Genomic DNA, 26,029 nt, shown 5'->3' on the forward strand with positions numbered 1-26,029 from the left:
AACACTGTGCAAGGAGGGTTTCAGCAGTAATAATAATGGCTAGGCAGCAGTTCTGCGGAAAAGGACCTAGGGGTGACAGTGGACGAGAAGCTGGATATGAGTCAGCAGTGTGCCCTTGTTGCCAAGAAGGCCAATGGCATTTTGGGATGTATAAGTAGGGGCATAGCGAGCAGATCGAGGGACGTGATCGTTCCCCTCTATTCGACACTGGTGAGGCCTCATCTGGAGTACTGTGTCCAGTTTTGGGCCCCACACTACAAGAAGGATGTGGATAAATTGGAGAGAGTCCAGCGAAGGGCAACAAAAATGATTAGGGGTCTAGAGCACATGACTTATGAGGAGAGGCTGAGGGAGCTGGGATTGTTTAGTCTGCAGAAGAGAAGAATGAGGGGGGATTTGATAGCTGCTTTCAACTACCTGAAAGGGGGTTCCAAAGAGGATGGCTCTAGACTGTTCTCAATGGTAGCAGATGACAGAACGAGGAGTAATGGTCTCAAGTTGCAATGGGGGAGGTTTAGATTGGATATTAGGAAAAACTTTTTCACTAAGAGGGTGGTGAAACACTGGAATGCGTTACCTAGGGAGGTGGTAGAATCTCCTTCCTTACAGGTTTTTAAGGTCAGGCTTGACAAAGCCCTGGCTGGGATGATTTAACTGGGACTTGGTCCTGCTTTGAGCAGGGGGTTGGACTAGATGACCTTCTGGGGTCCCTTCCAACCCTGATATTCTATGATTCTATGATTCTATGACATGCAGAGGGTTGGTCTATGCTTGGGCTGTTCTAAAGCAGTAAGACAAAGAGAGAGCTCATAATTTAATAATCTAGTGCAGCCGTCTGCCTTCCTCTCCCTTTGTATCCAGAAGTTAAAGATGGCCCAAGAAGGTTTAAAGTTACAATGCAGCTTTCACTATACCCAAGTACAGCTGCCTGGAGACAAGTTAGGTGGTGGTTGGGATCCCAGTGTATCCAAGTCACAGCGTGCTGCTCTTAGCTTGCTGCAGGGGGCAGGAGAAGAGAGAGGAGAGAGGAAACACCTTGTCACCAACTCAAGACAGATGGAAAGTTTATAGAATGAATGAATGAATCTCTCTTTGGTTTCCGGTTCTGAGAGACTTTCTGTAATGGACCTTGTACATCAGCAGAGCTTAATATGGCTTCCAAGACCTGCAAGCGTTTGCCTGCAAATAAAGCTCTAGAGATATGTTCAGGGCCTGTCACCCAACTATAAGTGCATGCACCTCTCTCATGGCACTTACCCTCACCGTCTTCTACTGCTGCTCAATTCCAGCTAGCTACAGCTGGCTATTGCCATCCTGGCTCTGAACAGACTCTTCCAACTGTGCACTGGACCAGTGTCCACAACGGACTAGAAGGCAGTTCTTCAATCTTGTTAGCAACCCGAGGGGTTCAATAAGAATCCTGGTCTCCAGGGCTGCAAAGTTAATTTGTTGCCTCAGTGACACCCTTCAGTCTCCCGTGTTTCAGTGGAATGGTCTCTACTGAAATTCTCATATCTAGTTGCACTACTTTTTAAAAAAAGTAATAAATATACTAATCCTTTTGCTTAAAAAAAAAAGGCTTTTAAATGCATTTTCCCTGAACTTTTCCAGTGTATTTCATAATGTTCAAAAAATATTTTCCCAAAAATATATTTTAAAATATTTTACACACACATACATATATATATATATGCACATGTGTCTCTGGAGAGATTAGCCGTATGTTGGGCATATTTCGATACACAGTCAAACCAGTTACCACTTTCATCTGTGGGTCTCCCTTTATCAATTAGAAAAAGTCTTCAAGCCTGTGACAGGACAGGGGCTTAACTGTGTATGTGTAAATATGGGTCAAGGCATACAGACACATGCATATATACACACACCCTATGCAAGGTTTAAAAAAAAAAAGACATTTCACAAGTGAGTGAGATTAAGAAAGGTTTTCACAGTAGATAGAATCGCAGATGATACCTAGAGCTCAGGGATCCATTCCTGCTGAGAGTTTGACAGTTCGTTGAAAGAAGAAACTGCCCTTTGAGCAGAGAGCCTGGGAAATTCAATTCTTGATGAAGGAACAATAAACCAAAAGTTGGTTTCCACTATTTCCTGGTCCTTTTCTTTTCACCAAACTTCACACTTCTTCTGGGGGTTCATAGGGGAGCCGGGAGGACAGTGGAAGTGCTCAGAGAACTCTTTGGAGTTTGAGATGGTACCAATGACTCGGAAACGTGATGGACTGTGTGGGTCAGTGATGAGTCCTTCGTGGGAGCTCTCCGGGGTGCGAACCGAACACCAGACCTGCAAATGCAAGGGAATAGGAGTTAGCTCAAGGGCTTCATTATAGCTGAAAAGTGTCTCTGTCCCAGCTACATTACATATGCAAATCACAGATCTTCTTAAATAGGAGGAGTTTATTATAGGAAACAACAACTACTGATACAAACAAGTTTCCATGAAGCTTGAGTCCCAACTTGGTCTCCCTTGTTTACCAGCAACCACACACTGGATCCACACATTGCACACACATCTGGAGGATGAATAGTGTATTGTAAGTAACCTGATCATTACACCAGCAAAGGGGCTTCACCCAGAGACTTCTGCAACCTGAAGTTGTTCTATCTGCAGGAGTGTATATCTTACTTTGCTGCAAAATGAGCATTATACTTGTCAAAATGCATCAAACAGTTGGCTTGTCAAGTCTGTTATCTTGCCTTTTACCAGATGCTTTATAGCAGGGGTGGCCAATCTGTGGCTCCGGAGCCACATGTGGCTCTTCAGAAGTTAATATGCGGCTCCTTGTACAGGCATCGACTCCGGGGCTGGAGCTACCGGTGCCAACTTTCCAATGTGCCAAGGGGTGCTCACTGCTCAACCCCTGGCTCTGCCACGGGCCCTGCCCCCACTCCACCCCTTCCCGCCCCCTCCCTTGTGCCTGCCATGCCCTCACTCTTTCCCCTCCCCCCCGAGCCTCCTGCATGCCATGAAACAGCTGATTGGGAGGTGCGGGGAGGGAGGGGGAGGCACTGATCGGTGGGGCTGCCAGTGGGTGGGAGGCGCTGGGAGTGGGTGTGGGGGGAGCTGATGAGGGGCTGCTGATGTATTACTGTGGCTCTTTGGCAATGTACACTGGTAAATTCTGGCTTGTTTTCAGGCTCAGGTTGGCCACCCCTACTTTATAGGAAGGCAGCCTTTCCACACTGACTGTAATGCATCTCTCTCTTCACAGTACATCAAGACTAATATTTGCTGCACTCCTCTGCCACTTGAGGGGTCAGGAATCAGGGCCTGCAGCACAGCCAGTCTCTGGGCAACCTAATGAGTGCAGCTGACCGGTACGAGACTGGTTAATTGGCTATGCCACCTGATTGGCTGGAGAAGTCAGCAGATTGGCTCATAAGCCTAACAGCAGCAGCAGTTCAGTGGTTGCTCAAAGCACTGGCCCATGACTGAGAGAGCTCCTGCTCCTTCCTTCCCTGACTCCAAGTAATCCAGTTTTGACCCTCAGCTTTGGTTCCTGACTCCTGCTCTGACACTAAGCCCTGGCCTCTGGTTCATGATTCCTACTGTGACCCTAGGTCTGACTGCGCACATCTCAGTCACTGATGTGGGGACTCAGTTCAGGAAAAGGAATGCCCTAGAACTTTGAAGGGGGTTTGGGAGGAGGTGAAGATGGGAGGGGCACTGCCACCCTACCAAGTGGAGTCTGCTGCAAATTGCATTCCCGCTAACCCAGCAGCTGGAGCCACTGCTATTCGCCAGCTCACACAGTGCACCTGGAGACAGAACAAAGGGTTGTGGGATGGCAGAGACTCACCTGGGCGAATCCCACAAAGAAGAGCTGGTTGTTGGAGAGGCCAAGTGTCGGCAAAGCCTCTTCATTCCCATTCTTCTTCACCCAATTTTGATAAGCCTGTAGGCAGGAGAGAACAGAGGCTAACCTGCATCAGTAGAAGTACATAGTGGATGGAGTTAGAGGATGAGAGACACTCCCACTGCCTTGTGGGTACAAAATGCTGGTCCAGCTAGCCATGGGAGCATTAACCCTTAATGGACTAAACCGGTCCAGTCTCCATGGCACATGCTGGCAGGGAGGGAAATGTCAGCATTGCAAGAGTCTCCCCCGTGCCCATTTTCCATTTGGTCACAGAAAGCCAGAGACAAATCTAAGACAGCCCTAGGGGCTGTGAAGGGAAGAGAAAGCACAAAATAAACCCACCACTAGAGCTGAGTAAATAATTGACTTTTGGTTCAGGGGCTGACATGAAAAATCTAAAACAAAAATCTTTTCTGGTTGAATGAAATATATCATTGAACTCTAAAGAATTTCCCCCCTAAATTTTTTGTTGTGGCTAGTTTTTGGGGATTATTTACCTTTAAAAAAAAATCTAGCTAAATTTCAACATGAAGCATCAGTCAAACTGCTTTGTTTAGAAAACACTGAAATGAACCGATTTGACTCTTTCATTTGTTTTCAGCTGAAACTATTTGCCAAATTTGAACCAAATCTGTGAATAATTTTGGTTGACCCAAAACTGCATTTTTTGGCAAATAAATGATTAATCCAAAAAGTTTTTCCTAGCTCTACCCGTGACACCCAGGATTATGTCTGGCCTACAGGAAACAAATCAGAATGGGGATCCATTGAGGTAGTGTGACATGTCAGAGTTGCGCAGGGAGAAACTTGTATCCAGTCAAGGCAGACTCATCACCTCCTACCACATTTGCTACATTTGCCATTGCCAATGGGAGGATCTGGAGAGGAGTTAAAGCCTCTTCCAGTTAAAATGGTCAGGTTCTTCCCTCCCCTGAATCTCCTTCAAAAGCCCTCTCCTGCACATCCACCCTCTATGGGCTGTAGATTGTCAGGTCTACAATTTCCTGGTCCAAGGACAGCAGATCCCAAATCCAAGAGTCACCTGAAGACTTATATATGGTCATGGCCCACCCCCTTCCACAGATAGGACAGTGCCTAGAAAAGGAGCTCAGAATTTTACACTTTCTTAGAGCAATTCACCTTGCCAACACTGTACTACCAGGAATCTCTCTCCAGCTATAGCATCAGGGGAAAGTCTAGGACTACAAAAGGATCCACACAGCCATGGCTACAATGAGAGATACCAGACTGTGCCTGTACTAGACTCCTACCCGATACGCAGCTTTGAGGCCCCCGTTGTCAGCAATGTTCTCTCCCAGAGTGTGTTTGCCATTCACTGCCTCGCCGTTCACAGTGTAGTTGCTGTATTGTTCCACCATGCACTCAGTCTGCTGCTTGAAGGCCTCCACAGAGGAGTTCTTCCACCAAGGGCGCAGATTTCCATCTTTATCATACTCCCGCCCTGCAGAGGAGCAGACCAAGTGAAACACTGGATCTAGAAGATACTTCATCTGAGACGGCCTTTGGCAGAACCAAGCCTGTGTGTGTGGTGGGGGTGTTGTTTGAGATCAGAGCACACAATCTGTGGGCTTGGAGATGCGGTGAGTATACTAGCAATGGCATGGCCTCTTCAGAGAGGAGAAGCGAGTTCTGAGACCTCCTGAACTTATTGATCGTTATTTTATTGCACCACCATAAATCCCACAGGAAGAGATTGCGAACAGCTCTCTGTCCAGGGCAACAGATCATCACAAAATGCTTTTGGCGTTAGTAAGATACGCTCTTGTGACAGAGTGCAGGGTGCAAACAGGTGAGCCTGCATTCTGATCACTTGAATAATAATTAGTTCCCCAGTAGGAAGCTGATGGGGTAATTATGCAACCAGGCTGCCTGGCTGAACCAATTACCCTATCAGCCCTGGGCGATAAGTGGCGGTACAGCAAGGGGAAGGAAGGGGAGAGGGAGGAACAGGGCTAGTTGAGTCTTGCCAGACAGAGGTTCGGAACAAGGAGTCCTTGGTGACCCTCAGGCCCTGGTGAGAGGGCCAAAAGCCAGTTGAATATTGAAAACAGGCTGTTGCACAAGGACTGTTGTGAAATTGGTGCAGGAACACAAAATAAAAGGGCATGGTGAAGGCACAATCAAAGGAGTCAGTGTAGTTTCTGTGGGGAGAAGCTAGGAGAAGGGTCACACCCCATGACAGCCTGACTGTCCCATTTTAAGGCTTTCACCATTAATGAGCCACATGTAGGTTTCCTCATTCTGGCAGAAAAGCAGCAAAGAAAAACTCCTCTTGCTTTCTTTCAGCTAGTTAGATTTTCCACCTCAGAGACTGGGCAGAGTCTCAGATGTCAAACATATTTAGACATTCTGGGCCAGATCTGTACCTGGTGTAGCTCCATGCAGGTCACTGGAGTTACACGAGGGATGGCTCTGGCCCCTCTCACAAGATCCACTTTGAGAAGGCTCTTTGATACAGAGGGCCACCCGAGTTTAGTTTTGACTCCTGGCACTGGAAGCCTTTCAACAAAGAGGAGAACAGAGCTCCATCAGGAAGAGGAAGAGGGAGAGAAAGCAACAGGAAATAAGGTGTCTTCAGGTTGCCCACCTTGGTCATCAAAGGCATGAGTCAGCTCGTGGCCCACAACGACGCCAATGCCACCAAAGTTCAGTGCCCTGTGTGAGAAGGACAAAGAGTATTAGGAGTCGTGCTTCACTAAGGCCATTGCCTACTAATGTCTGCACACAGGCCCTGTGACTCTACCCACCGGAGCATTAGGGTAGGGGAATTGGACTAGGAGGCGGCTTTCACTTGGACTATGAGCTGCTCCTCATTACCCCACTTTTTTGCTCCTCTTGCCTTTGGCTTCCCCTGTGAACAGAAAGAGTCCTAAGGAGACACTGAGCCCCATGCACGTTGAAATTGTTACGTCTTCCTATTAACGCCAATTGCAAAATGAATCTGCTGCACTGCCAACCTCCATTAAACAGCTCTGTGGTGTTTTCTGTAAATGACTGAAGTGCAGAGGGAAATCTGAACCTATTTTTAAAAAGCCCCCTTCATGTTCCACCGGGGGCAGCAGACAGTTCCAGCAATGGGACCTAGGAGAAGCTATGAAATCTGACGAAGTGGGTATGCATCCGACAAAGTGGTTATTCACCCATGAAAGCTTATGCTCTAATACGTCTGTTAGTCTACAAGGTGCCACAGGACTCTTTGCCGCTTTTATGAAATATAGAGTTGATCACAGAGCCCCTCAGGCCGTTGGACACCCAGCCACAAGGATAAATGTTCTGTGGCTTCTCTAGGCCCCAAATGAGCCACTTTGCAGCTAGCCAGGCATGTTTATTTCCATGATACCATTAGACACAAGACTGTATGAGCCCATAATGTTGCATGTCTAGCAGGTGCCAGCATAGAAGAACTAAGAAAGTGAAGGTGTGGCCTCATCCAGACTGGAAATCTCTGGGGATGGTGCCTTTCCTCAATTTTGCTGGGTTTCCCTCCATCTTGCACAGACCTGTCACTAGGCCACCTTCTATTGATCTGTCCTACTGTTCTATTGGACCTGGCCAGAGAGATGCCTTACCTGTTAATGGGGAGGGGAGGGGTCAAAAATGGTTGCGAATCCCTCACTGTCTCCTTAGGCAAGAGGCCTGACAAAAGGGGGAACCTTAGACTAACTCGGGGTGAAAGATCCAGATCTTGTGCTGAAAGAGCACACATCCACCACTGTCCCTGGCAAAGCTGGCAGCTCTTTGTGCACTGGCATCAAGATCCACGGAGTCTCCTAGCATGAGTCTGGCAGAGCCAGTGCAATCTCTCTGAGCCCCAGCATTCCTCCCCGGCTGTTTTCTAGCCCCCAGCTCAGGAAAGGACCCTCCTTAGCTACTGACGATTGTAGATCAGGATACAGAGGTGTGTGAGCACCCACCATCTTCCAACTGGGCTGCTGCCGACAGAGTCCCCACTCCCCATCCCCCTCCAGCTTAGGGGGCAGGGTGGAGTGGGGGAAGAACACTGGGAGAGGGGGGCAGCAGATGAGCAAGAGGATGTTCGTACTTGGGGGAGGTGCGGGTGTAGAAAGGAGCCTGCAGGATCCCAGCTGGGAACACAATCTCATTCTTGGTGGGGGAGTAGTAGGCGTTCACTGTTGGAGGGGTCATACTCCACCTGCAGGAGACAAAGGGGATTGTCATTACAGCCAGGCTGGAAGATGCATACCCCTCTCACGTTGGGAGATTGGCACAAGGCACAGGTATTTCCTGGCCTCCCCCACAGTCCCCTGAAGCTTCCTAGGATACCTAGCAACTACAGGAACATATATGGCAATCAGGGCCATGGGCAAGGACTGCAGGATTCACTGTCGCAGACCAAGGAACAGTCAGAGACAAAGAACCACCGAGTCTTCAGCCAATGAAGAAAGCTGCAGAAATACGGATGCCTGAAGAAAGTGTAATACTCCTACTGTTCACGAGAAGGAACCAGAGCACTAAAGTATTTTGACCAGATGGGGATACAGATGTCAGCCAGTCACATAACACACACCTCCCTCCTAGTATAACTCTTGGGTGGGGAGGTCTGAGCAGGGAGTTCCTTGTTGGGCAGGCTTGTTGCATCATCTCTCCCAGGTCCTTGCCTGCTCACTTCTTTTGAGAAAACAGGAAAGATATTTACAAAAGATTGTAAAGCTTCTGGAGCAGGCACAATCTTTGTTCTACATTTGTACAGCACCTAGCACAATGCCTGGGGTTCCTAGGTGCTCCCAAAATACAAATAAATTAATAATAATTATTCCTGCACTCTCCCTGCTCTCAATGCTATCTCCAACAAACATGGAGGGGAAATATGCATGTGTCTGTAGGTTAGGGTTGGTTGAGCATGCTGGTTTTGCTGAGGAAATAGGGTTTTAACTGTATTATGCAGCTCAGAGATTTTGTAAAGACTATGTAGGCACAAGGTGAAGAGAAGGTTACTCACCTTGTGCAGTAAGTGAGGTTCTTCGAGATGTGTGTCCCTGTGGGTGCTCCACTTCAGATGGCAGTGTGTCCCGGTGCTGTCAATCGGAGATTTTGTCAGCAGTGTCTGGTTGGGGTGCGTGTGCGCAGTAACTGTCTCATGGCGGCACTGATGCCTCTTCTGGCACGCACATGCCCTGACCCCCTCAGTTCCTTCTCTGCCGTGGAGTTGATTCTTACTCCAAAGCAGATGGGAGGATGGTGGGTAGTGGAGCACCCACAGGGACACACATCTCGAAGAACCTCAGTTACTGCACAAGGTGAGTAACCTTCTCTTCTTCATCAAGTGGTGTCCCTGTGGGTGCTCCACTTCAGGTGAATGTAGAGCAGTGCCCTCATGTGGATGGAAGGGGCTTCGGAGTTGATTGTGTAGCTACTGCTAGGACTGTGCAGCCTAATTTAGCATCTGCTCTCGAGCTAAGCATGATTGCGTAATGATCGGTGACAGTGTGTTCGAATGCCCACATAGCTGCTCTGAACATGTCAAGGACGAGCATGTTGTGCAGGAATGCTTCCAACCTGATATTCTATGAAAAACCATCTACTTAAATCCAAGCTTAAACAATATAAGTACTATCCTAAATATCTATCTAAAATCTAATCTAATCTAAATCTAATTTTTTTGCTATAGGTAGGGACACTGCTAACGGACTCCATCTAAAGCCAAGGATGGCGTCAGCACCGCCACGAGACAGCTACTGTGCACGTGCGCCCCAACCAGACACTGCTAACAAAATCTCCGATTGACGGTGCCGGGACGCACTGCCACCTGAAGTGGAGCACCCACAGGGACAGCACTTGATGAAGAAGAGAGACCTCAGCTGAGTTCCCAAGGCTCTAATGGATGTAAATCAGACCTTAGCATTATGCTTGATTTTTGCGGTCTGGAGAAGAGAGGTATTCTAGAGGCTGCTCAGAGCTCTGTGCACCATTGGGGAGAGGAGCAGTTTGTGAGTAGTATCAATAGCGTCCCATGGGAGAGCAGAAGTACTCCTAGGTGTTCCAGTTAGCAAACGGACCAGCTATACATGTGTTCTGAGCACAATCACTGAAACGACGGAAAGGGATGGATTTTTGTTTTGCTATCAGCGGTTCTGGAACTGGATGCCGTAGAGATTTTAGTCCCTAGATCAATGTGCTGTAGCATCATTATGGAAGAAGCCAAACCTAGTTACTGGTCAGATTGTGGCTGAGTTACACAGCACTGAGTCCCCAGGTTGTGTAAATGTGTTGAAACTAATTGTATAATCTAGGGCCTAGAGTATGTCCCCACGTCTCAGAGGAGACTCCCCCAACCCCTAGCAGGGAAAGGCAGGGCAGGGGAGGACTTACTGGTCCCGATTTGGAGGTTTCCGGAGTTGGTCAGCGGCCACTCGGGCAGAGAAGTTATAAAATTGCATGACGTTCTCGAAGTAGAGACTGGAGACAGCTTCATACTGCAAAACCCAAACCCATCAGTCCTGGAGAGAGAGCCACCAGTGTGACCCGAGACCAGTATCCCCCGCTGTTACTGTCTGCACCCTGCAGCTGTCTGGCTAGGGGCTCATACAGTGCCCATCACTACAGCATCGCAGAGTGGCATCTGTACCTTGCACACAGGTCTCAAAGGTTTGCAATGGGCAGCTGTTCTTCTGTCTCTAAGCATCTAACATACAGTGTCCCTCAGGGCTCAGCCTCACCCCGTTCCTAGGAATGCTGACGTTTGGCCATAGGACAGCACGAGGACACACTGCAGACTCCAGGGCTGTCCACAGGCAGATAACACCCAGCTCCACTCTCTTCCCAGCAAGCCCTGACCAAAGAGTTCGCTCACGGACTGTGGGGACGACCTAGACCAGTAGTTCTCAACCTATTTATATGCGGCCCAGAAAATGTTAGCCGGGCTGCAGGTTGAGAAACACTGTGCCCCCCACCCATACACCCCTATGCTCAGTGCCCTCAGACCCCTCCATAGAATGAGCCAGGAGTGGTGCGTGGTGACCATGACCCCCGCTGTGGGAGTGGGCTGGGGGCTGCTAGGACCCTGACCACTGGACCCCACCATTGGGGGTGTGTGTGTGTGGCAGCCAGCTGCCTGGACCCTGAGCCCCGCCATGCAGCAAGGGGGCTGGGAGCGCGGACCCCTGAGCCTGCCACGTGGAAGGGGAGCTAGCAGCCCGCCGGGTGGGAGGGGAGCCAGGAGTCCTCTCCACAGGGCACAGGAAGTGGAGAAGAGTGTCTCCTTTTAGAAGGAACCCAGTCTTAAATTCATCAAGTGCCCAGATACTGCAGTGATGGGGGCCCTAAACACATGCAACAATAATAAGAGAGACTTTGGCAATATTAAGTTTCTTGGCCGGAGATCAATTGGTTTAGGACACATTTTGAATCATGGAGGTTTAATTTTGAGGCTGGTCTATTTGTAAGGGCTACTGTATCAGAATTTCACATGGGGCAGAAGTTTCCCCAGTGGATTCCTACAGTGGGGGGCAAGAGAGGAGCAGTAGAGGAAACTCAGACATGGCAGTGTGTAGCCAATCAACTCACATCATGAAACACCTTGTCTAGCTCCTTGGGATCCAGGATAAACTTGGGGTAGCCAATCATGTCATAGATTGCATCTGCCTGGGTTGAAGTTGGAAAGAGAGAAGAGTAGTTTATAAGGGTCGCACAAGGCTGTTCCTCTGATCTGTGCACATCCTGTGGGTTTGTTCAGGGTAGGTGGGGAAAGAGTCCAGCATGACCACAGGGCTCTAATTCCAGGGGCTGTCACACATGGTAATCTCAAGTTCCTTACTTTCCATCCAGAACTGTGTTACTCCCCACAACTCACTTTTATTGCTGAAAATTATTTGCATCAGATATGCAGGCTCCTGGAACCATGGCCACGGAGAGGGGGGTTTACATGGATGGAAGGGATCCCACAGCATTTTTAACTTTCTTGCATGAATAATCGGTGTCCCCCTCATTTTGAGTCTTTTCCATGTGTCACCTACTGGAGCCTAGCCTTGTTAGGCAGAGAGGTCTACACACGTTTATGGGATCACAAATCTTGGGTTATTGGGATTTACAATTTACGGTGTTTAGACAATCATGGCCCTGGACCCCTGCAGGCTAGCAAGGCAACAGCCAAGGATGGGTAATAAATACTGAAAACAAATTAATGTGAGAGCTCCCCAGCTCTGAGGAGGCAAAAGGAAAATGCCAAGATCTGCTTGAAACCAGTTGGAATCTCATGATGGAAATGCTAGGGGCTGTACAGAGCTCCCCCAAGGCACGGAGTGAGGGGAGACTGTGCCTTGCTTAAACACCACTAGCCTTCTCCTTGGCAGATTTCCTCGTCTCTTCATCCATCCACTGCAGAGTAGCCAGGCTTTCCTCAAAGGCAGTTTTAATCTCTGTAATCATTTCCTCGGCCTAGACAAAATAAGAGGTCTTGTGTCAGCTGGAAGCCCAAATATTTACCCTGCTCAACAGGATCAAAGACTAAGTAAAAGTCTCTTGAAATAGCTGTGGGGAGATAGAAACAACCCCCACCAGACCCAGCTGTAGACAGGATGTGAAGGGTCCAGATGGTTGGGGTGCTGTCCAGAATTCACTCCTAAAAATATGACCTACTTTGAAACTGGTAGATTGCAACAATGAACTAGTGGCTTGGTTCTTGTTTGGGACCCACACGTAGCAGTGGAGAAGCAAACGCCCCCCAGAGCAGAGCTGCTGCTGATGGGAGGATGCCACTGCAGGAGACAAGAAGGTCAAGCTGGCTCAAGTGCCATTAGGTGCAATGGGGGCTGGTGTACGTGTGTGCTGGGCTCTGCCAAAAGAAGGACAAACGTAGGTCAGAAAAAGAAAGTGGGTTTTGATCATCTAGCCAGGAGGCTGTAAGGATGAGGCGAGTTAAGTAGGTCACTGAGAGCATAAGGGACATTATGGAGGGAGCCTTAAGTCTGCAGCCTCTCTAGCTTTGGTGAGATCTGCTCCTAGAGCATGGCCTGTAACCCTGCAGCATGTAATGACAATTCGGCATGTCCATTTGGGACAATGTCCTCAGTCTGCTGCACTGGATAGTCTGGGGATGAGATAGATGGTCCCTTTCCAAACAGAAGAACTGCCATTTCATCTCCCAAGAAATGGCATGGAGCAGTGGGTAGGGCACAGGATTAGGAGCCGGAGGATCTAGGTTCTGCTCCAGCTATGCTGCTAACTCACTGTGTGACCTTGGACCAGTCATGTCCCTCTGTACCTCAGTTTCCCCATCTAGGAAATGGCAAGAGCTCCCTGTGAAGTGCTATAGAAATACTAGGGATTTCTCTTCTCCCCATTATACAGGTTTGGTGGTGGCAGGGGCTAGGCAGCAGTTAGTTACTGGAGCTGTGACTGATTCGGGGCACAACACCAACCCTTTTCCTCCACCCCCAGACACAGATTTTCCAGAGGCATTTATGGGGTCCACACTGTGCTGTTGTTTGAAGCTTTAAACACCATGTTGGGGAGTTTCACTTTCACATGCAAGGTGACTCGAGAGACAGTAAATCCATCTGGCTCTAGAGTCACTCCTCACTGGCCTGCAAGCCAGCCCAGTAATCCAGTAGGAGGTGGGGACGTACTATTTTCTTGCTGTCCTCTGCAAACGTGGCTTTAACAAACATGGCTCCCAGCGCAAAGCCCAGGCTGTTGTCTGTGTCGCTGACGCAGAACTTCCAGCGTGGCAGACAGGTCTGTGGGGGGAGAAGAGTCAATGATTAAACCAGTTACTCCTGCACCCTGCCAGACACAGGTCTTGCAGAGAGGTCTCTGACACAGGGCTGGGAGAAGTGGCTTAAACAGCAGAGGGTGCTTTCAGTGCACCAGCTACGGAGGAGGAGCTGGGGGTCCTGCTTAGCCAAGCCAGGGAAGGAGAGGCACAGAAGGGGGGGCTCTGTGTGTGGGGGGGATTGTGTGGGGACAGAAGGGCACTTGGGCGTGTGTGTGGGGAAAGAATACTGCTTAGCCAAGGCAGGAAGCCAGGCCTGCTGACAGCAATTCCGGGTCCCAGGGCAGAATAGTCAGTGGGCCCCCTCGCACACACAAGCCGCGCCTGCGCGGACGGGGTCCACCTGAATTTTGGGTGGTGCCCAGAGAACTGCCAGCTCTGCTGATTGGTGCGCTCTGCCGGCACGGCCAGGGCTCCCACATGCCCGCCTGGTAGGGCTGCCAACGGTCTAATCGCGCAAACCCAAAGACCACTGCCCCGCCCCCTGCCCCTTCCCGTCCCTGAGACCACGCTCCGGCCCACCCCTTCTCCGAGGCCCTGCCCCCTGCTCACTCCATCCCCCTCCCTCTGTCGCTCACTCTCCCCCACCCTCACTCACTTTCACCAGGCTGGGGCAGGGGCTTGGTGTGTGGGCTCTGGAAGGGAGTTTGGGTGCAGGAGGGGGTGTGGGCTGCAGGCTCTGGGAGGCAGTTTGGGTGCAGGCTCTAGACTGGGTCAGGGGGTGAGGGGGTGGTGCTGACCTTGGGTGGCTCCCGAAAGCGACACAGCAGCTCCCAGGGGGTCCTCCGCGCACTGCTGCCTGCAGGCACTACCCCCACAGCTCCCATTGGCCGCGGTTCCCGGCCAATGGGAGCTGCAGCGTCGGCGCTCAGGGCGGGGGCAGCGTGCAGAGACCCCCCTCCCCAGGAGCCACAGGGACATCAGCTACTTCTGGGAGCGGTGCGGAGTGAGGGTGGGCAGGAAGCAGGTTTAAATCGCTCGGGACACCGGGAAATTGCCCCCTTTGCCCCCCACTGTCGGCGGGCCTGCAGGAAGCAGAGGGGATCTTGCCTCCCACTCTCCCTTACTTTAGCCATGAGAGTTTCAGAGAGACACTCCCATCACTCAAGGCTGCTAAGGCCTCTCTTTCGCACCCCTGAGATGGTAATTTCTATGCCCTGCTGTCCCATTCCTTCCTCCCACCCTCCCACGATGGGACTGGGTGAGTGCCTGCCCCCCCAGGACCACATGAGGCCCAGAGGCTCCCCCGTCTTGCCATCTCCTTCCCCTCAAAGGTGCAGACAAAACCAGTCTCACGCCTTGTCTGAGTGCTTCAGAGGCTGCTCTTATCTCAGCATGATAAGAGCAGTCATCCAGGTGATCCTGGATGGATTTGCAGTTCAGCCAGGCTGGGCCAGACTACAAAATAACTCCTCCCTCTTCCAGGCATCTGGTCCTAACCGCTTGCCTGGGAAGAAGTCAGGGCTCCAGAGACTATGAGTGGGCTGGGAAGTCATTTCACAGGCTGGTTGGAGGAGGGAGCGATTCTGCTCCACTCTTACAGTGGTATACGGCAGCTCTGTGGTGCAACCCTCCACACTTCACAAAGAGCTCCGTGCAGTGGGTGGGGACATTATATCTTTGGACAGCTGGATCCATTGTGAAACGACTGAGGTGGCCTCCGCCAGTCTTTAGTGAGGAGGCAGAGGCAAGGCAAGTGACTGCATGGGGCCAGGCACCCCACCCAAACTCTGCAACTCTTGGGCCAGAACTCTCTACAGCCAGCAGCAGGGAACTGCCCTGCGCCAGGCCTTCCCGCAACGGGGAGGAAATGGAGGAATTTCTGCCCTTTCCTCCATGCCAACAGCTTGCGGCCCAGCCAAATCAGAAGGGCAGCCCCCCGTAAACGGAAAGCCCATGTCTCCTCCTACGTATGGATGAAGTGTGGAGCACCTCCATCACCGTGGGAAGTGGGAGCCCTTTGGAGCGACCTGCTAGGCTGAAGGAGAGCAGCCTGGAAGATTTTAAGCTAGGAGGCACAGTGATTTGGGGGTGGGGACTGAAGACTGTCTTGGGTAGTGACGCGTGTTTTGTTATGTAGTTTCTCTCCCTTCTCCCCCTTGTTCCCCCACAGACTCGCCTTCTTGGTCCCATACATGACTTCCATGAACTTCTCCTCTGCATCCTGGAAACGCTGGTCCAGGAAGGAGCTGGTTTTTCTCACCAGGTTCCAGATCATGTAGCTGTTCAGGAGGCTGCAATGGAAGAGAGAATAAAAAGATTTTCTACAAAACATGGAAGTTCCCAACTATTCTATGGAGTCGAGTCCCCCCGACCTTTGTTGTTCTGCTCCACAAGGGGGTGAGCCATTTGGTCCCTGTGACAGGGTGCTGGGAATCAGCCACTGACCACTAGCTCTCTGGTCACTGTTTAATCAGTCAGGCCCACTGCGAGGGCCTGATCAAGGAGAGGAGTTCCCCATTACCAGATCAGACTGGGGGAGAGAAGCTAATGAGCTAATTAGCCCATGAACAAGGAGACTGGATAAAAAGCAGAGGAAGGAAGTGCAAGAGGAGGAGAAGCAGAAGAAATAGCGGCTAGCAGGGCCTGACCAAGGGGAGTTCTCTGGAAGGAGGGACCAGTTCCCCGCCCCCAGCTTCTGGAGAAGGGGTTAGAAAGTTGCGATATGGTGTATAAAAGTGTGGCGATACTGCTGTGTATGGATGGAGGGGTTAAAACACTGCAAATAAACTACACAGGGGTGTTTGCGAGGAAGATCATCTTTGCATTGGCAGTCAGATGTTTGGCTGCATGTGTGTTCTCTCTGTGTGCCATTCCACCTCTGCGCAGACAGATTCTGTGACCTTGCACGCAGACAGAGAGAGCTGGACATCTGCCCACAGCCTGGCTTTTGCTAACTTTGCTTTATATCAGCAAAGCTTGCCCACTACTTTAGTTCAGGCCTCATACCAGACCTCTTATACAAGGGCTTATGTCTTAGGCTCTCTTTCTACTACAGCAAAAGAAAGAGGGTGGGAGCACTCGGTGCCCTGGCACAGTATCTGGTGCCTTAAGGGAGGGATTCTGCTCTGACTTACAGTGTCCCAAAACTTTTCCGGTCCCCCTCCCCCAAACACGGCCTCCTGATGCAAACAGCACAGAAGCATTGGTAGCACTGTGAACGGCTGCACTTGGACTCCTGGGTTCCAAGGCCACCTCTGGCTGGCCAAGGCCTGGTCTACACTACAAAGTTAGGTCGACTCAGCTATGTGAAAAATCCACACCCATGAGCGACATAGTTAAGCCGACCCAAATCCTGGTGTAAACAGTGCTAGGTCAACGGGAGAGGTGAATTACTCATGTCACTGTGAGAACCCCTGCTGTTGCTGTAGGTAGTGTCTACACTGAAGCACTACAGCGGTGTAGCTGTGTCACTGTAGCATTTCTAGTGTGGATAAACCCAGCATCCCTGAGGGAGTGGCTAGGGTATGGCATGATACTTAAGGCTGTGTCATAGAATCATAGAATATCAGGGTTGGAAGGGACCTCAGGAGGTCATCTAGTTCAACCCCCTGCCCCAATATTTGCCCCAGATCCCTAAATGGCCCCCTCAAGGATTGAACTCACAACCCTGGGTTTAGCAGGCCAATGCTCAAACCACTGAGCTATCCCTACCACTTATGTCAGCAAAACTTAAGTCACTCAGGGGGATGAATATTCCACCCCCACCGAGAGACATACATTATGCCGGCATAGCATTAGTGCGCACATTGCTATGTCAGCAGGAGAGCTTCTCCTGCCAACATAGCTACTGCCGCTCGTTGGGGGTGGATTAATTATGTCGCTAGGAGAGCTCTCTCCCGTCGAGCAGCTACACGGGAGACCTTAGAGCAGTGTAGCTATGCCGCTGTAAACTCTCTAGTGTAGACATAGCCTAAGGCTACAGGACAGCTTCTCCTGATGACATAGCTTCTGCAGCTTGCGGAGGGGTTTTTTTTAATGCCAGCGGGAGAGAGCTCTCTGTTGGCATACAGCCTCTTCACCAGACACGCTGCAGCTGTATTCGTACAGCTGGGCTGCTGCAGCGCCGTATGCATAGACATGCCCCGAGTGGCACCTTGCTCCATAAGCCCCCTCTGATGTGGGAGAGATGTGATTGGTGGAGAGGTTATTGCCATCTCTTGCAGGGTATAACAGTATCGTACCCTAAGTGTTTCTTGGTATGCGGACTGGATCCTGCACAATGTTTCCTATACCTGCATTGCCATTCAGAGGTAAGAGCTCTCACCATCTGTCCGTGGCTTGGATGAGGCTGGAGACCTGCTCCAAGTACTCTTTGGCATAGACCACCACTGGCTCGGATTCATTGAGTTCCACCGGGTAGAACACAGTGGTGAGGAAAGGCATCCAATTGATAGCTGGCGCCAGGTTCTGGAAGAGAGGCAGAGGTAAAGAACTATATATTGCCCACCCAATGAGACACAGCGCACAGGAGGCAGGGCTAAGTTACCTGGACAGACTGTTAGCCCAAGGCCAGTCTGCAGGGCAGCTACGATCCCTGGCTATATGTGTCCTTTAAATACACCTTCACTCCAAAGGCATGAATTAAAGCATGTGTTTTACCTTTAGCTTCACTGATGTGTGTCTGAAGCCAGGCGTGTGAGGGAGGAAACAGCTGCTGTGTCAGGTCAACCATGGATGGATCTTATTTTGAGAACATGTCTTGCAGTTGGGGTCAGATGGACTAGGCTGCTCCAGGGTCTTTAGCTATGGTCCGAGGACTCCTCCAAGAGGAACCTGAACTGGTAGGCAGTTTCAGTGAGGAATAGACCATAGCTCGCTGCCACTGCATGCAAGATAGATGTTTTTATAACGGATTGCTGTTGTTCTAAATTACTGATGACTTAAATTGGTCCTGCAGGTCCAGGCTCAGCCAGCTGCCTTCCCTTTTTATGCAGAGATGCAAACTATTATCCCTCAAGAGTGAGGAAAACACGTCACACTCAATCTAATGTCAGACTGGAGGGAGGTTACCAGTGGAGTTCCTCAGGGATCGGTTTTGGGACCAATCTTATTTAATCTTTTTATTACTGACCTCGGCACAAAAAGTGGGAGTGTGCTAATAAAATCTGCGGATGATACAAAGCTGGGAGGTATTGCCAATTTAGAGAAGGACCGGGATATCATACAGGAGGATCTGGATGACCTTGTAAACTGGAGTAATAGTGATAGGATGAAATTTAATAGTGAGAAGTGTAAGGTCATGCATTTAGGGATTAATAACAAGAATTTTAGTTATAAGCTGGGGACGCATCAATTAGAAGTAACGGAGGAGGAGAAGGACCTTGATGTATTGGTTGACCACAGGATGACTATGAGCCGTCAATGTGATATGGCTGTGAAAAAAGCTAATGCGGTCTTGGGATGCGTCAGGCGAGGTATTTCCAGCAGAGATAAGGAGGTTTCAGTACTGTTATACAAGGCACTGGTGAGACCTCACCTGGAATACTGTGTGCAGTTCTGGTCTCCCATGTTTAAGAAGGATGAATTCAAACTGGAACAGGTACAGAGAAGGGCTACTCGGATGATCCAAGGAATGGAAAACCTGTCTTATGAAAGGAGACTCAAGGAGCTTGGCTTGTTTAGCCTAACCCAAAGAAGGTTGAGGGGAGATATGATTGCTCTCTATAAATATATCAGAGGGATAAATACCGGAGAGGGAGAGGAATTATTTAAGCTCAGTACCAATGTGGACACAAGAACAAATGGATACAAACTGGTCATCGGGAAGTTTAGACTTGAAATTTGATGAAGGTTTCTAACCATCAGAGGAGTGAAGTTCTGGAATAGCCCTTCCAAGCAGTGCAGTGGGGGCAAAAGAGCTATCTGGCTTCAAGATTAAACTTGATAAGTTTATGGAGGAGATGGTATGATGGGATAACATGATGTTGGCAATTAATTGATCTTTAACTATTCATGGTAAATAGGCCCAATGGCCTGTGATGGGATGTTAGATGGGGTGGGATCTGAGTTACTACAGAGAATTCTTTCCTGGGTATCTGGCTGGTGAATCTTGCCCACATGCTCAGGGTTCAGCTGATCGCCATATTTGGGGTCGGGAAGGAATTTTCCTCCAGGGGAGATTGGAAGAGGCCCTGGGGGTTTTTAGCCTTCCTCTGTAGCATGGGGCATGGGTCACTTGCTGGAGGATTCTCTGCTCCTTGACGTCTTTAAACCATGATTTGAGGACTTCAATAGCTCAGACATAGGTGAGTGGTTTATTACAGGAGTGGATGGGTGAGATTCTGTGGCCTGCATTGTGCAGGAGGTCAGACTAGATGATCATAATGGTCCCTTCTTACCTTAATATCTATGAATCTATAATGGGTTAATAGAATTTGCAGTTGAGTTCCCTTGACAACTCCTGCTTCTAGAGGTTGAAGGGGACAGAATTATTTCCTGTCTTGACCTCTCAAAGGAAAAAAAAAAAAAGATGTAATAAATCCAGAATGGTGCAAATGGAGTGCCCAAAGTGGAAAGTGGAGTAAACTTATTCCCACTCCTCTAGGAATAACAACAATTGTAATGATGCCCCCAGCTGCACCATTAGTAGGAATTGAACCTGGAACCTCTTAATCTAAGCAATTAAGCCTCTACAACCTGAGTTAAAGAAGCATCTCTTTTAGCTTAACAGCAGACTCAAACTTTTAGAGTGGATGAGCCCCTGGCGGGGACAGAGTCACACTGTGTTAGTGAGGGCTGCAGAGCTCCTACACTCCTCTGTAGCCTTTTTTGTCTGTTGATCTCAAAACAATTTATAAAGGAAGGTCAGTATTACTATCTCACTTGTACAGATGGCGACGCTGAGGCACAAAGGTCATGCAATGGGTCATTGACCACACTGGGAATGGAACTCAGGTCTCCTGTCTCCTTGTTCTCTGGGCCTCACTGTCTCTCAGAGCAGCTTGTGGCTGCTGGAGGAATCCCAACACCCTCACTTTTATGTACCCAGCTGTTAGTAACAAAAGCTTGAAACCAAATCTCTTATGCCGGTATATTACTACTTCCCAGCAGATGCTGGCAGAGAGAAATAACATCTGCAAATGGGGATACTGACACTGACCTGTGAGGCTGCAAAGTGCTAGATAGTAATCCCACCTAGCTCCTAGCTCCCTTGGCGTGGGAGAGGTATGAAACCTGTAGTTTTACTGGAGAAGAGTGCCACGCCCAGCTTGGTGCATTCATTGTGTTGATACACAGCGTCTCATCAGGCTTTCAGGCGAAGGATTCAGGGACCCAGAAAATACCAGCCACCAAGAAGTTAGTCTTGGGATGCCATGGAGATGGTGATCCTCCAGCAGCACCCAATTATCACAGGTGATCCTTGTCACACATGTGCGCAAAACTGTGCAAACAGCTGCCTCTCAACTGAACCAGTGGCAGATGGCTGGGTTAACAGCAGAAACAGCGCAAGGCAAGAGGCTGTGTGTAAACAGTGTGCAATGCTGGCAGCATGTCACCAGGTCACCTGCTGCAGATCAGAGGAAAAATATGCACACAGAGCAAGAGAGTCAAAGATGGAGTCATTCATCAGCCCAGAATAGCCAGACTGCAGCACATTCCAGCTATGGCTCCTACCCCACCCCCAGCACACTCCAGTACTGGGGACTGCATAGGGCCAGTCTCCTAGCCCTTCACCACCAGGGAACCTGCCACTTTGAAGACTTCAAACACAGAGCTGATTTGAGTGGAGTGCTGGTAAGAGACTACAGGTCTGGTCCTCTAGGCAGCAAGCTCAGATTCATTCTCCAAAGAGAGAATTCTACCAGGCGAAGTTTAGGCCTAGAGGAGCAGGAGCGAGGTAACAGCAGGCTCTCCAGAGTCACGGGGGTTTGATATATTTAGCCAGGCTCTTAGCATGGAGAAGCTTTGAGAGAAAACTCTTGCTGTTCACGCAGTAAAGCAGAGATCAGTTAGTTAGATCCTGATGGGGCAGCAGGGGTCGGGAGCAGCAGTCTGCTGGGCAATAGATCACAGCACCCTGGCCCAACATTTCAAACACAGGTGCCTACGGTTAGGTTTCCAAGTTCAACCTGAGCTTCCAGAACATGTTGCTTGGTTCCCAGAAGGGCTCAGTGCTTTTTTGTGAATTGAGGTGGGTTTTTTTTTATAAACTTTCTCAGCCTTGGGCATGAGCTGGGTCAGTGAGACCAGTGTGCTGACACCAGAGTTCCTGAAAAGTCTCAGATCCAGGGTTATGGGCTGACACCAGAGCATTGCTAGGCATGGGAAGGCAAGGAGGTGGTGGGCCTAGCAGTCACATTTGCTTCTGGACATAGACGGGTTCACATGAACATGATCTATAGGTTGGTTTCTGAACCATTACAGAGGAGAAGCTGTTAGTGTGGTTCCCGGCTTGCACGGTGCATGGTCTGCAGTGTTTCTCGCCCCAGCACGGGAGGAACACTTTGGTATTGGCAAAGCGTATCCCATTGCCAGGGGCAGGCTAATGTAGCTTCCCCCCCCCCATTCACCAGTGAAGCCCTTCCACCTCCACTACTGCCAAGGACCTGCCTCTGCCTCTCACCCAGAGCGCGTGTGTGCCGCTGCGGCCTTTACCTTGAGCTCTCCGGCTGTCACTCTGTGGTAGATCACTTCCTCATCCCTACGCTTCTCCTGAGGGATGGTGATGTTGGCTAGTGCTGTCTCAAAGTCCAAGATCTGCTGCATCTGCTGCCGGGTGGCCTCCTCATCTGCCCCTCCCAGGAGCATGCCCAGCTGCACCATGTAATTCAGGTACCCAGTAAGTACCTAGACGCCCGGGGGGAAGAAGATAAGGTGATTGGCCCTGCTGTTAGTTGCTGCTCCTGGCTGGGAATGAGAAATGAGGGAAAGGCCTGAATTCATTCCCCAGGGCTCAGCCTGAAACCAGTCACCTGTAGCAGCCCTGCTAGGACAGAGACAACAGGCCAGCTGGGTACTGAGCAATGGAGAGACTCTCTTCCCTGCCTATGTTTAATCTATTATCCACACCAGGCTAGAAATAAACCCTCCCTGCATAACTCCTGTCCCATCCCCCAGTTCCAGCTCCTGCTGAGATGACTCTTCTGGCTCAGAGGGCTACTTTCTGCCTCCTCCACAATGCATAGCTGCTAGCTTATTTTCCTCTCCCTTTTAATTTAAGATCCACTAGTTCATGAGGATGGAGCATGGAGGTAGAGCAGCAGCTACAGTTAGGGAAGTTATATGGCTGAGCAGTGAGGTCGCCAGCCTGGGGTATAGTGAGCAGTTAGAATCCCATCTCCTCTAAAATGCCAGCATCGTGTCCCATCTTGCCCCTGGAGCTGGCCACCCTCCACCCACGGGGAAGGATGGGTCACTGATGGTGGCTCCTGGGCTGAGAGTGAAGGTGAATAATATGCACAAATTTCAGAGTAGCAGCCGTGTTAGTCTGTATTCGCAAAAAGAACAGGAGGACTTGTGGCACCTTAGAGACTAACCAATTTATTTGAGCATAAGCTTTCGTGAGTTACAGCTCACTTCATTGGATGCATTCAGTGGAAATGCATCCGATGAAGTGATCTGTAGCTCATGAAAGCTTATGCTCAAATAAATTGGTTAGTCTCTAAGGTGCCACAAGTCCTCCCTTTCAATATGCACAAAGACTTTCTGGTACTCAAACAGATGTATCTTGCAGAGAATAGGCGTTAAGTAGTCCTTAACTGCTATACTGAGTCCATGCTGCAAGGAAGAACATGAGAGGAGATGGACGCTTACCTTCTCGTTCTCCGTTTTGTTCAGGTAGTAATCTCTGGAAGGTAACCCGAGTCCTGACTGGTCTACCTGAAAAATAAACAGAGCAGGAGTGAACAGGGTGCACAGCATGGAGAAAGATAAGAGTGTGGCTAAGGTACAAGCAAAACCCCTGTAGCCAAGTGACTTGGCTCTCACTACAGGGGGGCACTATTTCACCCCAGTGAAACAAGACCATGCAAAGTGAGGAAAGGACCCTCTCTCAGGAATGAGGCTGTTGCACTCACCTGGATGACGTTGCTGTTGGAGTTCTTGGAGTCAGCACTCACGTAGATGGAGAAGAAGGGTGAGGTGTGGTAGTGTGCCGTGACCTCCTGCAGGGTCTTGTTGAAGTTATCTTTGTCCCAGGGGCCCGTGATATTCCAGCCACCGAGCTGGGAAAGGAGAACCCCAGACAAATGGGTGAGACAGGGCCCTAGATGTGCAGAGGAGGGGTCTTGTTTCCTGTGAAGGAGATGGTGCAAGGGACTGGTTGCACCACCTAGAGCTCAGCAAAAAAAGGAGGCAAACTCGTGGGAGCATGGATCGAACACCGACTGTCAACTGGATTTTTAGTGGCCAGATTGCTGCTTTCTGCCTTGAGGAGTCTATAGCCTGACTCCTCTCCTGCTCCTGCCTTCCTATTCAAAGCAGCAGGTCTTGAAAAATGAACAAAGGTACAGTCTACATTTCTCCAAAGATGGGACATACTGAGGCAGTACTTAAAGTGCTGTGGTCACGGACATGCAAAAACAATTCTGAATAGCCAGCCGGTTGCTGAGGGGTGCACAATGTCAGTAATGCCTGGGGACCCCTCCCTCTGATTAACTGCTTCCCTCCTTGCCTGCCTCCCGAGGAAGAGCAGCCAATCACAGCTGATTGAACCATGTCGAGCTCTTCCCTGCTCCCCCAACAGCTGACATTGTTCTCATGGACGAGAATGGGGGTGCAAAAAGAGCCCAGCAGCTCAGGGCAGCTCCCCGCTTCTACCTCCATCCCTCCTGTGAACAACAGACTGGCTCCTCTGCTCCTGGCCCCCAAACTGCACCCAGCCTGGGAAGGGGCAAAGGGGGTGAAGAGCTGCTGGGGGAGCTGAGGCGAGGCTGTAGGGGACAACTGATGTAGAGGCAGAACTGATGGTGGGTCTGGAGGAGGCAGAATGGCTTTGGGGACTGCAGAGCACAGGGTTGATTTGGGGCAAGGGGATAGGCAGATATTGATGATTGACCCCCTGGGTTTTTCAGACCACTTTAAGCACTGCAATCAGGTAGCCAGGGTCCAAAGTTTTTCTTGACTCTCAGTAGTTATGCAGGGTGAGATTTTCCAAAGCACTCTTTGTTGGCCATCAATGGCAGACCTCCCTTTCACTTTAATGGGAACAGAGATAGAACAGTGCTGCTGCGTTTGAAAATCCACACTTGGGCATAGATGTTCTCAGAATCATATTATCTATTGAATTTAGACGCCAACATTGTCACGTGGAAGGTTAATAAAGAAGCTGGATCTTGCTTTAATGTAGCTCCTACAGAAAAGTGACATTCTGGGCATTTTTTACTGCCTCCTGCTTGCTCCACCACATACGTTTGTCTCAGAGCAATGCTGATCTCACTGAGGTTTCAGATACTAACATTTAACTGGAAGAGAGTTTGCTAGATCAAGACAGTGGGAGAAACATTTTCAAGCTTCCAAAGGGGGTTTTACAAAGCATATAAAGTACTGGCAAGTGCCCTTTGAGCTAGTGGAAGGGAAGTTTGGGATGTTAAGGTGTACTGATTGGAAACTGGCAGTAATCTTTTGGTATTTGGTTAAATACAGAGTAACTTGGCATTTGTTTGATGGGCTGCCTTAGTGCCTTAGGCCATTTGGTCTTCATTGCATATTCGCCATCCAGTAATGGAAGCTTCATGGAGAGATCAGACCTCATTCAATCTCAGTTGCACAGCTGGCTTCTGGAGGCTCTGAAAGCAAGAGTGGAAGAACTACCGCACAGTGCGCATTGGACCCCATCCACATGCACAAGGTTTAGAGCTTTATTTGTACCCGTGGCCTGTAGGAGGTGCTGGAGCAGGAAGAGCGAGGCAGGCAAGAGCAGCCTTTTCTTTCTAATTAGTGAAAGACACTCGCTCCCCTGCCCTGCCAGCTTTATGGATCGATGCCACCCGCAGACCACTCAGCACAGCACCCACTTCAGTTTTGCCAGGAAGAGTCCATGTCCTAGGTGGATACATGTCCTGTTGGACAGTGTCCTGAGGAGAAAGGTAGGGATGAGTCTCCCTCTTCAGACCCATTGCAGACTTGAACACTGAAGATACTGGGTGAGATTTTCAAAGGCACAAATGGCAGCTAGGTGTCTAACTCCCACGGCCAGTCAATGCGGGATAGGCACCTAAGTGCCTTTGAAAATCTCCCTCACCATTTGCACCCTTGCATGGCTCAGCCTACCTGCTGTAACATCTACCAAAGCCATGGAAGACGCAGATATCCTGAACTGAGGTTACTCTAGGGTAGCCCTTTAGGAGGTGATCTCCCCGAGGGTGGAATGGCCCACATAGGCCATCTGGACACTAGGAGTAGTCCATGCCCATGATACAGAGAGGTAAGACAGACATTCCCGTTCCAGGCCATTTACC

General features: G+C 49.8%; 1 protein-coding gene across 6 annotated transcripts in view; it reads right to left on the minus strand.

Annotated features, from left to right (window-relative positions):
* Nucleotides 1–748: 748 nt before the first annotated feature.
* The window catches only part of ECE1 (endothelin converting enzyme 1), a 110,823-nt gene continuing 85,542 nt past the window's right edge, over nucleotides 749–26,029 (minus strand). For 5 of the 6 annotated variants that reach the window (XM_037881002.2, XM_037881001.1, XM_027828294.3 and 2 more), the window contains 14 exons: nucleotides 23,648–23,794; nucleotides 23,385–23,450; nucleotides 22,227–22,418; nucleotides 17,896–18,038; nucleotides 15,748–15,862; nucleotides 13,483–13,593; nucleotides 12,194–12,292; nucleotides 11,423–11,500; nucleotides 10,229–10,332; nucleotides 7,941–8,051; nucleotides 6,486–6,553; nucleotides 5,149–5,339; nucleotides 3,818–3,913; nucleotides 749–2,301 (listed from right to left, as the gene is read on the minus strand). In XM_037881002.2, coding sequence (XP_037736930.1) covers nucleotides 2,125–2,301; nucleotides 3,818–3,913; nucleotides 5,149–5,339; nucleotides 6,486–6,553; nucleotides 7,941–8,051; nucleotides 10,229–10,332; nucleotides 11,423–11,500; nucleotides 12,194–12,292; nucleotides 13,483–13,593; nucleotides 15,748–15,862; nucleotides 17,896–18,038; nucleotides 22,227–22,418; nucleotides 23,385–23,450; nucleotides 23,648–23,794 — 1,698 coding nt within the window. In that variant the 3' untranslated portion in view covers nucleotides 749–2,124. Of the gene's footprint in view, nucleotides 2,302–3,817; nucleotides 3,914–5,148; nucleotides 5,340–6,264; nucleotides 6,398–6,485; nucleotides 6,554–7,940; nucleotides 8,052–10,228; nucleotides 10,333–11,422; nucleotides 11,501–12,193; nucleotides 12,293–13,482; nucleotides 13,594–15,747; nucleotides 15,863–17,895; nucleotides 18,039–22,226; nucleotides 22,419–23,384; nucleotides 23,451–23,647; nucleotides 23,795–26,029 lie in introns of those variants that run through there. The other variant, XR_005222717.1, reaches the window with a different exon arrangement.

This window comes from Chelonia mydas, chromosome 18 (assembly GCF_015237465.2).
Source record: "Chelonia mydas isolate rCheMyd1 chromosome 18, rCheMyd1.pri.v2, whole genome shotgun sequence".
NCBI classification, from domain to species: Eukaryota; Metazoa; Chordata; order Testudines; family Cheloniidae; genus Chelonia; species Chelonia mydas.